The sequence below is a fragment of the Chiloscyllium plagiosum genome, chromosome 23, assembly GCF_004010195.1.
Source record: "Chiloscyllium plagiosum isolate BGI_BamShark_2017 chromosome 23, ASM401019v2, whole genome shotgun sequence".
In the NCBI taxonomy this organism is placed as follows: Eukaryota; Metazoa; Chordata; class Chondrichthyes; order Orectolobiformes; family Hemiscylliidae; genus Chiloscyllium; species Chiloscyllium plagiosum.
In genome coordinates this window covers 34,055,292-34,069,739 of record NC_057732.1, presented here as the reverse complement: position 1 = coordinate 34,069,739, position 14,448 = coordinate 34,055,292, and the positions used below count along the sequence as shown (strand labels likewise).

Here is a 14,448-nt window from a genome sequence, read left to right as displayed (position 1 = left end):
CAGAGGAAGTGGTGGAGACTGGTACAATTGCAACATTTAAGAGGCATTTGGATGGGTATATGAATAGGAAGGGTTTGGAGGGATATGGACCGGGTGCTGGCAGGTGGGACTAGATTGGGTTGGGATATCTGGTCGGCATGGACAGGTTGGACCGAAGGATCTGTTTCTGTACTGTACATCTCTATGACTAAGACTCTATTACAGAGATGGGACTGCAGGGTGACAAGGATTGGGCTCTCAATATTGAAGGATAGCTCTCCTTGAAGATGAATGGGAAGCTAGGTAAAGGATAAAAGACAATATTGCAAATCTCCCAAGCCGGAATGAAAATACAGCATGCTGGAGAAACACAGGTTTGGCAGCATCTGTGGAGAGAGAGACAGCCAACACTGAGTGCACTATGATTCCTCTCTAGAACACTTCAAAAATATGCATCTAACTATTGAAAGCCTGTTTTCCTTTAGTTGGTCCACAGTCTCATATACTTTTGCATTGCAAGTGCACATCTAACTACTTAAATAAGGGCTCTGCCTGTAATACCCCTACCAGGCAGAGTGTTCTAAGCTCTCACCACTTTGGTGGCAATATTTTCCTTACGCTCCTTACGAAAAATCCATGCTCTCTGATCATCAATTCTTCCAAGAGGAAATGTCTCTTACTGTTTACCCTGTCTGTGCATTATCTTCAATGCATTATGTAATGTATACAATTATGTTCTCCCTTAGTCGCGTCTGCTCCAAGGAAAACAACTCTAGTTTATCCAAAACAGAAACAGAAATTGCTAGAAAAGCTCAGCGATCTGGCAATATCTGTGGGGCGAAATCAGAGTTACTATTTCAGGCCAAGTAGCCCTTCCTCAAAACCCAGTTTATCTAATCGGTCTTCATAACTAAAACTCCTCAGACCAGACCACATCCTGATAAAACTCCTTTGTACCCATTAGTGCTATCACATCCCTCCGATAACGTGGATGCTAGAATGGAACACAATACTCTAGCTGTGGCCCAATCAACATATTATAGAGATGCAGCATAGCCTCCCCACTCTAAAACCCTATGCCTCAGTTAATAAAGGCAATTATCCCACAGCCTTCTGAACCCACCATCTCTTACATTAAGGGACCGGGGATATGTACACCTTATTCATGATGCTCTCTAGGGTACTACCGTTCATATATTGAAGTGCATTATCTTACACTTATCTGGACTAAACTCCATTTATCACTGACCAGCCCATCTATATGCTCCTGTAATCTCAGGATATCTTGCCAACTATTCACCAACCACCGATTTTTGAATTTTCTGCAGCAAGTATATATAAGGATAGATCATTTATAGACACTTTCAGCAGCAAGGGCATCAACAACAATTCCCGAGGAACAGTATTAGACAGGCTTCCAGTCACAAAAACATCCGATCATCACCCTCTGCTTCCTGCCACTCGGCTCATTCTGGATCTTATTTGCTAACTTTCCTTGGATCCCATGGATTCTTACCTTCACTACCAATCTCCCATGTGGGACTTTATCAAAAACTGAAATCAAAATAGAATAAGGTCAAGCGCAATGCCTTCATATACAAACGTGGGTACCTTTAGTCACAGGAATGTGCAGCATGCAAATAGTCCAACTTATCATGCCAATCAAATATCCTCCATAAATCTAGTCCCATTTACCAACATTTGGCCCATATCTCTCTAAATCTTTCCTATTCATACAACCATCCAGATGGCTTTTAAATGTTGTAATTGTACCAGCCACCATTACTTCCTCTGGCAATTCATTCCATACATGCATCATCCCCTGCATGCAATGGTTGCCCCTCAGCTCATTTTTAAATCTTTCCCCATTCACCTTAAATCTATGCCCTCTAGTTTTTGACTCTCCCACATTGAGGAAAATACCTTGTCTATTTACCATATCCATTCCCCTCAACATTTTATAAACTTGTATAAGGTCACCCCTCAGCCTCCGACGCTCCATGGAAAACAGCCCCAGCCTATTCAGCCTCTCCCTGTAGCTCAAACCCTCCAATCCTGGCAACATCCTTGTAAATCTTTTCTGAACCCTTTCAAGTTTCATAACATCCATTCTATAGCATGGAGACCAGAATTGCACAGTACTCCAAAAAATAGCCTTAGCAATGCCCTAAATAACTGCAACCTCACCTCCTAACTCCTACACTCAATGCACTGACCAATAAAGCCTTTTGACTAACTGATCTACCTGGTACACCATTTACAAGAAACTGTGAACCTGCACTCCAAGGTCTCTTTGTTCAGCAACACTCCCCAGGTCCTTACCATTAAGTAGATTTCATATACTCCACACTGTAAGGATTCTATGTTCCATGTGGTGTATAAGTTCTGCTTTGATTTGCCTTTCCAAAATGCAGCACCTCACCTTTATCTAAATTAAACTTACCTGCGACTCCTCACATATCAAAATTAAACATCCATCTGGCACTTCGACACATCTACTCAAGATATCGTTGTATTCTGAGGTAAACCTCACTGTCCACTACACCATTAATTTTAGTGTCATCTGCAAACTTACTAATTATGCCTCCTACATTCACAATTATTTTTATAAATGACAAAAAGCAGTGAACCCAGCACCAATCCTTGCAGCATGCTGATCACGGGCCTCCAGTCTGAAGAATAGTCCTCCACCACCATCCTTGGTCTCCTACCTTCGAGCCAATTTTATATTTAAATGGATAGCTCTTCCTGGATATGTGATCTAACCTTGCTAACCAGTCTATTGTGCAGACCAATGTTGAATGCCTTACTGAAGTCCACACTGATAACATCTACTGCTCTGCCTTCAATCATCTTTACCATTTCTTCAAAAAAAGGAAAGTTAGTGAGACACGATTTCCCATGCTCAAAGCCAAATTGACTATCCCTAATCAGTCCTTGTCTTAAGTACATATAAATCGTGTCACTCAGAATCCCCTTCAAAAAACTTACCACAAACATCAGGCTCATTGGTCTACAGTTCCTGGCATTTCCTTACTGCCTTTCTTAAATAACGGCACATTAATCAACCTTCGGTCTTCCAGCACCTCACCTGTGACTATCAATGATCGAGATGTCTCAGCAAGGGGCCCAGCAATCACTTCCCTAGCTTCCCACAAAGTTCTAGGATATGCCTGATCAGGTCCCAGGGATTTATTCATCTTTATGCATTTACTACATTCAGCACCTTATCTCTAAATGTGGGGATTTTAAGATATCACTATTTCTCCAAGTTCTCTAGCTTTCATATCATTCTCGACAGTGAAAGCCCATGCAAAATACTTATTTAATATCTCACCCATCACAGTTCCACACAGTCAGCCTTGATGACGTTTAAGTGGCCCTACTCTCTCCCCAGTTACTTTTACCCTTATTGTAGTTTTAGACTTTTTGGAATTTCCTTAACTCTATTTGCCAAACCTGCCTCATGTCTGATTTTTGCCCTCCTGAATTCCCCAGAGTGTATTCCTACTGCCTTATTGCGAGGGATTCACTTGATCCCAGCTGTCTATATCTGCACATGCCGCCTCCTTTTTCTTCCCCAGGGCCTCAATTTCTCTAGTTATCCAGCATCCCAAACACTTCGCAACCTTGCCCTTCATACTAAACAGGAACAAAATCAAGGACTGCAGATGCTGGAAACCAGAGTCTAATCTAGACTACTAACAGGAACATACTGTCTCTGGACTAGCTATCTTGTTTTTAAAAGCCGGTCACTATGCAACTGTTCGTTTACCTGTGAATAGTCTCTCCCAAGCATTTCTGAAAGTTCTTGCCTAACACCTGTACTTTAATCTGCTTCCTGGATCCAAAATAACATGTCAGGAATAGAAACTATCAATTTCTCACTCATTTTCCTTTCTCTATATTGGAGGGAATAGAGGCTTACCTCTATCTTTAAACAGATGAAACAGAGGAGATCAAATGAGTTCACAAAAGCTGGAAGTCTTGCACTTCAACCTGGGACCTTTTCAGTACATGCTGTGCATCCACAGATGACAGCACAAGGTGGTGCTGCTTCCCTCCAACCACACCACCAGCCCCCAGATAAGTTGCTCCTCAACTTTACAGGATAAGAAAATTGTAGGATGTTCTAAAAATAATTCAGTCTCCTCATTGCAAAATGACCAGTTTAATACTGATAGCATTTCCGATTGTAACAAAGGCCTGCAACAATCACTAGCAACCTGTAATAAACTTAAGTTGTCATTCTGATTTAGAGGTTGACCTAATTTCACGCCCCTTTGTCCATTATCAACATTTTTGAAATTATCTCCTCTGCAAGTGGCTCACTCTCGACAGTAATTTTATGAGTTGTAAATGGTAACAGAGAACTCAAAGGTGGCACAAAGGGTTTTCTTCTGAAATTAAAGTCTAAATGGTTAACAAGAGGCAAAACTGGCATTTTGCTTTTCCAAACATTGCCGATACATGAAGAGCAAAATATGAAAATCCGTTGGACAAGTTTACTCAAGCTACTTCAGGGCAGAGACCTGACTATTATCAGATATGACAAATTTGATTTGGGAAAAAAAAAACTGGAAAAGGTGGCACTCTGAAATACTTTCAACAAAACCAGGAGTTTCCCTCAAACCTCTAGCATTGCCATTTCTCACCATTTTGTTCAGTTGTTCTAGAGATTCCTGCACCCTCTCTTGGTCATTGCTGTCCACAACGAAAATCAGACCCTGAAAAAAAATTAAACGACACACAGCATTATAGTGATTTAAAGAGAGGTGTGTTCTGTATAATGGTTAACAATTTAGATCAGGAAGGATAACACTTGTGTTAGAAAGTATGGAACAAATACAAAATTCCAACTGATTTTACTTTATATTTCCTGTAAAATGTTGAAGATGTTTTATTACTTTAAAGTCTCTTTACAAGTATCTTCTGGAAGTCCACATAAAGAACATACATAGTTAACCACTTTAGTCACCTCTTCAAAAAGGTTCAAACAGGTTCACCAGGCGTGGTCTACTTGTTACATAGACACAGTGGCTCCTGTGGTCCAGCTGACACCAAGTTCATGAATCACTTTATTCTTAATTCGACATTAAATTTCCCAAAAATGGATGTCAGACTAATTAACTAGCTTACAATTCTGTGGTTTTCCTTCTTTCACTTAAATAGTGTGGTCACATATGCAAGTTTCCAATTAAAAGGAACAGTTCCTGATTTGAAGAACTGGAAGATTACAGTTCAAACATTTGCAAATGTCTTAATTCACATCCTTTAGAATCAAAGATCAACGGCACCTGGTTGTGTGATTATTCGGCTAATCGATTAAATGCCTTTCCTCTGGGACTTGGAGTTCTTAAAGTCTGCTCCCTAGAGGAGACTAGCAGCAGCACACTGAGCGAGACCCCAGCACATCAATATAATTTCCTTTCCACTGAAATATTAGGCCAGTAAAGTCACTTTGCTTGCAGCAATGGTGAATAATAGCTGTTGTGTTGAGGATTGTCCATTGTAGAACAATGCACAATGTAACAAAATACGTCAGGAGTTCCAGGATTCACATACCTGTGTGTTTTGGTAGTAGTGTCTCCACAAAGGACGAATTTTATCCTGACCGCCAACATCCCATACAGTGAAGGTAATATTTTTGTAGTCTAGAGTCTCTACATTGAAACCTGAAAAGAAAGACAACCTGAAATGTCTTGTCTGCAAAACTTCAATTTATTTTTAATGCAAAAAATCATGCTTCTCACGTTTGTTTTCCATTAGAAATACACTCCCACATATCTTCACCAAACTAACCTCTAACCCATCAATATTCCTTTACATTTCTAATGTCCTACAAAAGCCCCGGGCATGATATTGTGCTAAGTAAGTCCACAATTGCTTTGAGTGTCACTCTGCATTCTCTATAGCTCAATAAAGCACCGATTATCAAGTTCTTACAAACAAGCAACCCCACTAACTCAACCTTCCGTCCCACTGTTCTTATTGTCCAGTGCACCCATGGGGACAAACATCAACCACTAATCCATCCAATGTTATTTACTTCGACACTTCCAACAGATCAGGCAGTTCTCTGCATTTGTGTCCCCACCCCAGCCAAAGAACCCAATACCAACTAGCCTTTGACACTCTTGTCCCCAAGTTTCTCATAACTCTTGCTTCACTTTCTCCTTTTCAAGCTTGGAAGCCTTGATAATCAGGTGAGCTGTTTTTCCGTTCCATCACAACATCAGGCCTCATTTTCCTATACTTGCTTGCCTGGTATCAGAGAGCAAACTAAATATTAACTCTTTCTCCACCACCAATTGCCCCCATAAAGGCCTTCTCTTCTAAAAGAAAGTGTAATAAACTCAGACAACTTTGCAACCAGAAACTGACTTTCATTCAGCTGTTTATCTTACCCATTATCCAAGTCCAAACACCTTTCAAACTTTTCCATTCTCACTCTGAATCTATGCATTTGCTGGTTTCTCCCACGTTCCTTGTACCCTCTCCAAGCTCTTCCATCTCCATTGTTCCTATATTATTGCATCAGATTCCATATTCAATTTCAAAATGGCCATCATTCCCCTGCCAAAAAAACCCTGAACACTTTTTTTCTGGAAATTAATCACTATTTTCTCTAAAACATTGCAACTGCTGTCCTCAAATCATGACCACAATTCCAGACGAAAGCTCTTTCATCAGTTGCCCATGCTTTTAGCTGCAGCCCTATCCAGGGCCAATTGAACACTTTATCCTAAAAGCAACAAGTAACATCTTCTATGGCCAGGGTCCACTACTACTACTGAAGCTGTTCTAAATATGTTCCTGGCAATATCATTGACAAATATCGGATTTTGAACTATGGCTATACCTTCTACCATTTAGGACCCACACCACTAAACTCCCTCCCTAAACATCTTCATTCCCACTTACTCTGCCTTCAAACTTAACTCAGTATTTGATCACCACTACCAATATCTCTTCCTTAGTTCAGCATCTGATGACACTGAAGGATATATTTCTGTACTAATGCAATTTATAGACGTTCAGCAATTAAAGTTTATTTTTTCAAGGGATTAATCTTCTTCCTCATCTCCTAGAAGTGCAAGTGGTGAAGATAGACTAGCTCATCTTGCCTTAGAAGCACAGTTAAAGTAACTGGTTAATGGCAATGAATGTTTGGATCTTACACCAAAAATGAAAACTATTGAGAAACGTACCAATTGTTGGAATGGTGGTGACAACTTCACCCAACTTCAGTTTATAGAGAATTGTGGTTTTACCAGCAGCATCAAGTCCAACTGAAGTACAGAAGAAAATAATTTAAGACAACTTACATTATGCCAAAACTTCCATAACAGTACATCTTAAACGTTCCATATAGCATTCTTTATTTTCATGTATATAGACAATCAACAAAAGAATTACTGATTGAATGTATAGTCATGTGTTGGTTTTCATTAGAACATAAACAGTTAAGGATGAATTTCATCAAAGTTTTTTTTGACAAAAGGAATGTTAATAGAAAGAATCAGACAGGGTGGCACAGTGGCTCAATGGTTAGCACTGCTATCTCACAGCCGCAGAGACCTGGGTTCGAGCCCATCTGTAGGTGACTGCCTGTGTGGAGCTTGTCCATTCTCTGGTTTCCTCCCACAATCCAAAGATTTGCAGTTAGGTAGATTGGCCATGTTAAATTGCCATTAATGCCTAGGAATTTACTGGTTAGGTCAATTTGACATGGAAGATATAGGGTTACAGGGATAGAGTAGGAGTGCGGGTCCACTGGGATGCTCTTTGGAGAGTTGGTGCAGACTCGACAGGGTGAATGGCCTGCTTCCATGCTGTAGGGATTTATGATTAAAGTTTCCCATGTTTAAGGAGTCTTGAAGACAAGGACATCAATACAAGCTTGATGCCAGAAACTTCATGGAGAATAATGGTGATAACCGTTTCCAAGAGCATGTGAAAAATCACAAATATGCAACTGAAGCTGTCACAATGTAAACAATTAATTAAAAATGGAATTTTCATCCTTACAAAATTAAAAGATCATTCAGCTAAAGACAGCAATGCCAGCCTTCATACTGCACCTAATTGTCACTTAACCCTAACATATCCTTTAAACAGTTATACTGAGATGTTAAAGGGTTAATTTGTTCTGCTGACTTGTAAGAAATTGGATGTCTGGGGGAAGGAAGCTGTTTTGCAGGCAGGATGTGCCAATCTAATCATATTCTGTAAGGAGTAAATCAAGGGATAACCCAATCACTTTACACTGTTTGTTTCAAGGGATAACCCAAATCACTTCATTGTGTCTTGCGTGGCATGTGACTATGGGGGAGTGGCAGGGGTTACCTTGTGGGCATTATTCATGGTTATGTAAAGTCCTCTATAAAGGAGAACTGTTCTCTTGTTCAGAGACCCTTGCTTGACATGCTCTGCCAGCATTGCAGAGGATGTTATGTGATCCTCCAGAGAGCTTGTGCTTGCTGTTTTGGCTGTTCACAGAAGCTGACGTATTGCAGTTGCATGAAGTGTGTAAGAACCTCAACAGAAAGAACCTAACAATACCACTCAAGTGTACTAAGCAAAAAAAAAAGGAGCTTGTAACCATGGCAATAATATTGATACACACAATGAAATTGGCAAAGTAATTCAGAAATAATTGGATTAAAAAGGTGCATCAAGTTGAAAAGAATGACAACAAGCTTTATGATTAGTAGGGTAGAGAAACCAGTAAAGCATGACCAAAAGTTAAAAAATGAAAAAGTATACTTATCAGGAATGCAATAATTATACTGTAAGGGTTTTCATATCAAGGCATCTACAGGCACAGTAATTGTACTAACTAATTACACTAACTTAGATATAGAGCAGTACTGTCCAGCCCAGATGTCTACAACCACAGCTACGTTTCAGGTCAATGATCCCAAGGTGGTTGTCAACAGGGGATTTGATAATTCCGCTGAGCAAAGGGAGGTGATTAGACTCTCTTATTAGAGAGGATCATTACTTAGCACTGGTACAGCAGGAATATAACTGGTCACTTATCAGCCCAAGCCAGAATGTTGTTCAGGTCTTCAACATAGCCTAGGAGTTAGACTAACTGAGGAATTGTGAATGGAGCCAAACACTGCAATCATCATGCAATATTTCAATTTCTAATTTTATAATAGAAGTAACCATTGTCCAGAGGAACTCTGCAGCAATGAGATGTCCAGCACCTAATTTAATGAGTGTGACTTCAATTAGCTGTTTATTTGTCCAGCACGATTCACAACTGGGTGGTGGTGCTGTGGACTTGATGCACTGCTATGGGATCCCTTCTGTCTATAGAATGCTGCTTACTGTTTACTATGCATATAGTTTAGCTTCATCACTTCTACAGCTCATTTTCCAGCACGCAAATGCTCTTCTTGCTGTTAAGAAGGAGAGGAGAATTTAATCCGAATGTGAGTGATGGGAAAGGTCAAGACAGGCTAGGCCTGTAGCCCCTGGAATTTAGAAAAGTCAGAGGTGACTTAATTAAAACATACGACAGCCTGAGGGGTTTGAATGGATGGATAACAAAATTACGTTTGCTCCTGTGGCAGAATCTAGAACTATGGTCACAGTTTAAAAATAAGGAGGTACACATTTGAGGACAGGAGGAGGAAAAAACATTTTTTAAAAAATGACAAAGGCAGATTCATTCCCTTGGTAATCAAGAATGTAAGATTATCATGGGTATGCAGGAATATACAGGTGAATCAGATCAACTATGGCTTTACAGAAAGACAGAAGGGTAAGTAGCCTTTCAAAAGGTATTTTATAAAATATCATTTCAGGCTTGTTAATAAAATTGACGTCCATGGGACAAAAGGAACAATAGCAACTTAGAATATAGAGTTGACTAAAAGATAGAAAATTCATCACAACAAATGACAGTTTTTCAGATATGATTGAGTGTAATAAACAGTGGATATCACTACTGTACAATAACAGGACCTCAATGTTGTTAAACTATATTAATGAGATGGACCTGGTGTACAAGGCATAATTTCAACTTGCAAATAACAAAACTTGAAAGTGTAATAAATAGAAAGACAGGTACCAGAATATTGATAGTCTAATAGGACAGATGTGCAGGTGTCAAATTTAACACAAATGTGAGATAACAAGACTCTGGTAAGAACAATGGTGATAGAGAATACAAGCTAAATGCCATCATTTTAGTGGAGCTTCAAAAACAAATATTTGGCGGCACAGTGGTTAGCACTGCTGCCTCACAGCGCCAGAGACCCGGGTTCAATTCCCGCCTCAGGCGACTGACTGTGTGGAGTTTGCACGTTCTCCCCGTGTCTGCGTGGGTTTCCTCCGGGTGCTCCGGTTTCCTCCCACAGTCCAAAGATGTGCAGGGTCAGGTGAATTGGCCATACTAAATTGCCCGTAGTGTTAGGTAAGGGGTAAATTTAGGGGTATGGGTGGGTTGCGCTTCGGCGGGTCGGTGTGGACTTGTTGGGCCGAAGGGCCTGTTTCCACACTGTAATCTAATTTAAATCTAAATCTAAATGGTTTGTGCAGAATGTGATGAGGCTGTAGTTTTAAAAATGTATATTTTGTCCTCATTTTTTAAAAGAGAAATTTTAAGGCAAAGGGTTATTAGTTAGCTGGTTAGTGAAGGCCTATAAATTAAACAGCTTAGGTGGTCATGGTTCTATATAAAAAAATAGTTGGAACAATAGAACCATGGATGGGTGTGGTCAACCAGGATTTCTAGTTTTTAGTTTTTTAGCTTTAAGATCCAGCAGCAGTTCATGTTTGACTCTCAGCAGGGTTGGAAGCTGCAGTATCTCCTGGCTGTTACTCTCCATTTACTCTTGATGGTTTTCCTTCTGGGTTGCTGGGGTTACCCGTGAGATAAATCTGTTTTCTGAATTTCACTGAGGGGTGTGTTTATGTAATATTGCTATATTGCAACATTTAATTAGTAAAGGTTACTGTATATACTATTACTTTAAGTTTTCCAATAGAGTTAAGTTCTTCCTTCTTTCATTGTATTTTTAACTATAGTGTTTTGAGTAAATTGCGCTTAACTTAACATCAAGAGTAGTTCAGCCCGCCAAATTACATCTGGAACACAGCACTTTACATTTGCCTTTAAAATAAGAAAAAAAAAAGGGTCTAGGCTGCCTTCTTAAAATATTGAGGGGTTTGATCTTGTCCATAACAAGGAATCTTAGAAAGTGTCAGGGCAGGCTAAACAGCAATTAATAAACTATATTGCATGAGAGTCATACATGTATTCAGCCCAAATGCAGCATAGAGCCCAAATATTTGCACAATCCTTTAGGAGAGACCTGAAGCTTTAGAGGGGGTGTAGGAGAGATTTATTGGAACAATTTCAGAGCTGACAAATTACAGTTGCGTGGCTAGGCTAGAGCAGTTGAGTTAGTTATCCTTGGTCAAAGGCTAAAGCAATGTTTTTTTAATTATTATTCACTGAATGGGGGGTGACTGAGCTAGGTCAGCACTTATTGCCCATCCCTAATTGCCCAGAGGGCAGTTAAGAGTCAACCATATTGTTGTGGGTCTGGAGTCACATGCACGCCAGACCAGGAAAGGATGGCAGTTTCCTTTCCTAACGGTCATTAGTGAACCAGATGGATGTTAAAATCATGGAGAGTTCAGACCACAAATCAGAGATTGTATCCAATTGAAGACTAAATCAGAAAATACTGATTTAATGTGATTGGTGAAATCATGAAATTATACAAGGATAACTTTTCTTACACAATGAGTGGTTAGGTTTTAGAATGCACTACTTGATAAGATGACTAACTTACAGTAATTTTAATTTAAAAAGGTTTCAGGAACAGAAACTGGTAAAATTAGCCTTTGCATTGCAGATAAAATTTAACAGAAGTTTGAAGCTAAAAACTTGATAAGGAAAAAAAGTTTAAAAATGCAGCTTTCAAGCTGATTCAGGAGTGTAGATGAAGGTACAAGTCTTTGATACGGTATGGCAAGTTTAGTACTGACAGAAAGGCATAGGGGATCCTTGAATTCAGAAGCGGGGCAGAAGCAGGGAAGCTATGAAAATGTTTCATTAAAAAAAAACAAACTGGTTGTGCTCGATTGGAATGTTGTATCCAATTATAGATACAATGAAAAGGTGCAGGGAGAATGCAGTCGATTCATAGTTGGAATGAGGGGTTTTGATTACAGATAGACTTGAGAGATTAACTTGTTCTCTCCAGTAGAAAATGGGAGATTTAGCAAAGGCATTAATTATTTTCATAGTTAATAGGGAGAAACTGTTCCAGTGGCCAAAAGAATAGATTTTTAAAAACAGTTCATTTGTGGGATGAGGGCATTGCTAGGCAGGCCAGCATTATTGCCCAAAGGGCAGTTAAGAATCCACCACACATTACTGAGTGTCTGGAGCCACATGTAGACCAGACCAGGTAAGGATGGCAGTTTCCTTCCTTAATGGAAATTAGTGAACCAGATGGATTTTTCTGACAATCAGCAATAGTTCCATGGTCATTAACATTCTTAATTCTAGATTTTTATTGAATTTGGAATTCCACCATCTGTCAGGTCCCCGGAACATTATCTGGGTCTCTGGATGAACAGCCCAACATTAATACCACTAGGCCATTACCTCCCCAAGGTAAGGCAATTGTGAAAAGAATCCAATACAAAAGGTGGTGTCTCTTCCTTTGTGAACTGAAATATTTTCAACAGTACTTTGAAAATTGGAATTTTAAATTCTTTTCATCAGCCATCACAAACACACAGTGGCAGAGTGGTTAGCATTGCTGCCTTACTGTGCCAAGGACCTGGGTTTGATTGCAGCCTTGGGCCACTGTATGGAATTAGCACTTCTTGTGTCTGCGTGGGTTTCTCCCAGGTGATCCAGTTTCCCCTCAGTCCAAAAATGTACAGGTTTAGTGCATTGGCTAAGTTAAATTAGCCCATAGTTTTCAGGGATGTGCAAGGTCAGTGTAGACCCATTGGACTGAATGACCTCTATTTGTACAATGTTTCTATGACAGAGGCTTAAATGAATGAGAAACAGCATACCTGTAAGGTGATGGCAAGTTATGGTTCAGGATGTAAACTCCACAGACATTTAAAATAAACTACTTTTAGGGTTGAAAACAATACAAAAACAAACAGTAACAAACAACATTAGAGTTTAAATCCAATATTAGGATTACATCTACTAAAGGAAGATTAAAACCAAAGCCGTATTTATAGAGACAAAAGATAAATTAGAAACTAAACATTCAAGAGCACACTCCTAGTGTGAAATTTCTTCCAAATCTCAGTATTATCATTCATTAATTTCCTTCAAACTCATTACAGATGCAGCATGATTATACATTTCAGTCCCAGTTGCAAAACTTGAAAGGGTTCAGAAGAGATTTTCAAGGATGTTGCCAGAATTGGAGGACTTAAGCTGTAGGGAGAGGTTGAATAGGCTGGGGCTATTTTCCCTGTAGAGGGACAACATCACAGAAGTAGCAGTGTGCAAAACAAGAGGGCATAGAATTAGGGTGAGGTGGGAAAGGTTTAAAATGGAACAAAGGAGCACCAGAGGATGCTGCGTGTATGGAATGAGCTGCCAGAAGAAGTGGAAGAGTCTGGTATAATTAGAACATTTAAAAGGCATCTGGATGGGGTACATGATTAGGCACGGTTTAGAGAAACATGGGCCAAACATTGGCAAATGGGACTAGATTAATGTAGGATACCTGGTCAGCATGGACGAGTTGGACCAAAGGGTCTGTTTCTATGCTGTACATCTCTATGACTCTAACTGAACTGCAGCCTGTCGTCCGACAGTGTGGGTGGGGTGCTGGAAAAGCACAAGTCAAACAACATCTCTTCATCTGGATTCATGCCGAAACGTCGATTCTCCTGCTCCTCAGATACTGCATGACCTGCTGTGCTTTTCCAGCACTACACTCTCGACTCTGGTTTCCAGCATCTGCAATCCTCACTTTCTTCCTGTGGTCTTACAAGTCGTTGGCTTGGACGACGGTTACAGGGCACTTACCCATCAGGATCCTCATCTGTTTCTTCATAAACAGTCGGTCAAATAGCCTCGAGATGACCAAGCCCATGGTTCCAGAAGAGGAGCGGGTAGGCCCGGAATGGGTTTCAGCGTCGGGGTCGAGGCACGACGATTCGAGGCCTAGGGGCTGAGCGCCCAGCGCTTCCGGGTGAGAGCCCGGGGGTAGACGGCTCGGAGTGGGGTTCTAGCGCTCAGAATCCGGCGGCCCCGACTCGGGTTCAGAGTCTGACTCTGACGGTACCGGGGTGTAGGTTTAACGGCTCAGCTCTAACGGTGCCTGTCCGGGGAGCTCACACTGGCTCCTCGTTCCTAACAGAATCGGCAACAGGAAGTGTCCGTGTGGTGACGTTGCCAAACAATTTCCGGCCAACGAGGAAGAAATGACGTCAAACGCACGGAGCGACGTCACC

At 40.5% G+C, this 14,448-nt stretch overlaps 1 protein-coding gene across 1 annotated transcript in view; it reads right to left on the bottom strand.

The window, feature by feature from the left end:
* The window catches only part of LOC122561764 (ADP-ribosylation factor 4-like), a 22,850-nt gene extending 8,425 nt beyond the window's left edge, over positions 1 to 14,425 (bottom strand). The window contains exons 1-4 of the mRNA XM_043713884.1: positions 14,021 to 14,425; positions 7,191 to 7,271; positions 5,545 to 5,654; positions 4,635 to 4,706 (exon numbers count right to left, since the gene is read on the bottom strand). Coding sequence (XP_043569819.1) covers positions 4,635 to 4,706; positions 5,545 to 5,654; positions 7,191 to 7,271; positions 14,021 to 14,087 — 330 coding nt within the window. The 5' untranslated portion in view covers positions 14,088 to 14,425. The remainder of the gene's footprint in view (positions 1 to 4,634; positions 4,707 to 5,544; positions 5,655 to 7,190; positions 7,272 to 14,020) is intronic.
* Between the last annotated feature and the right edge of the window lie 23 nt (positions 14,426 to 14,448).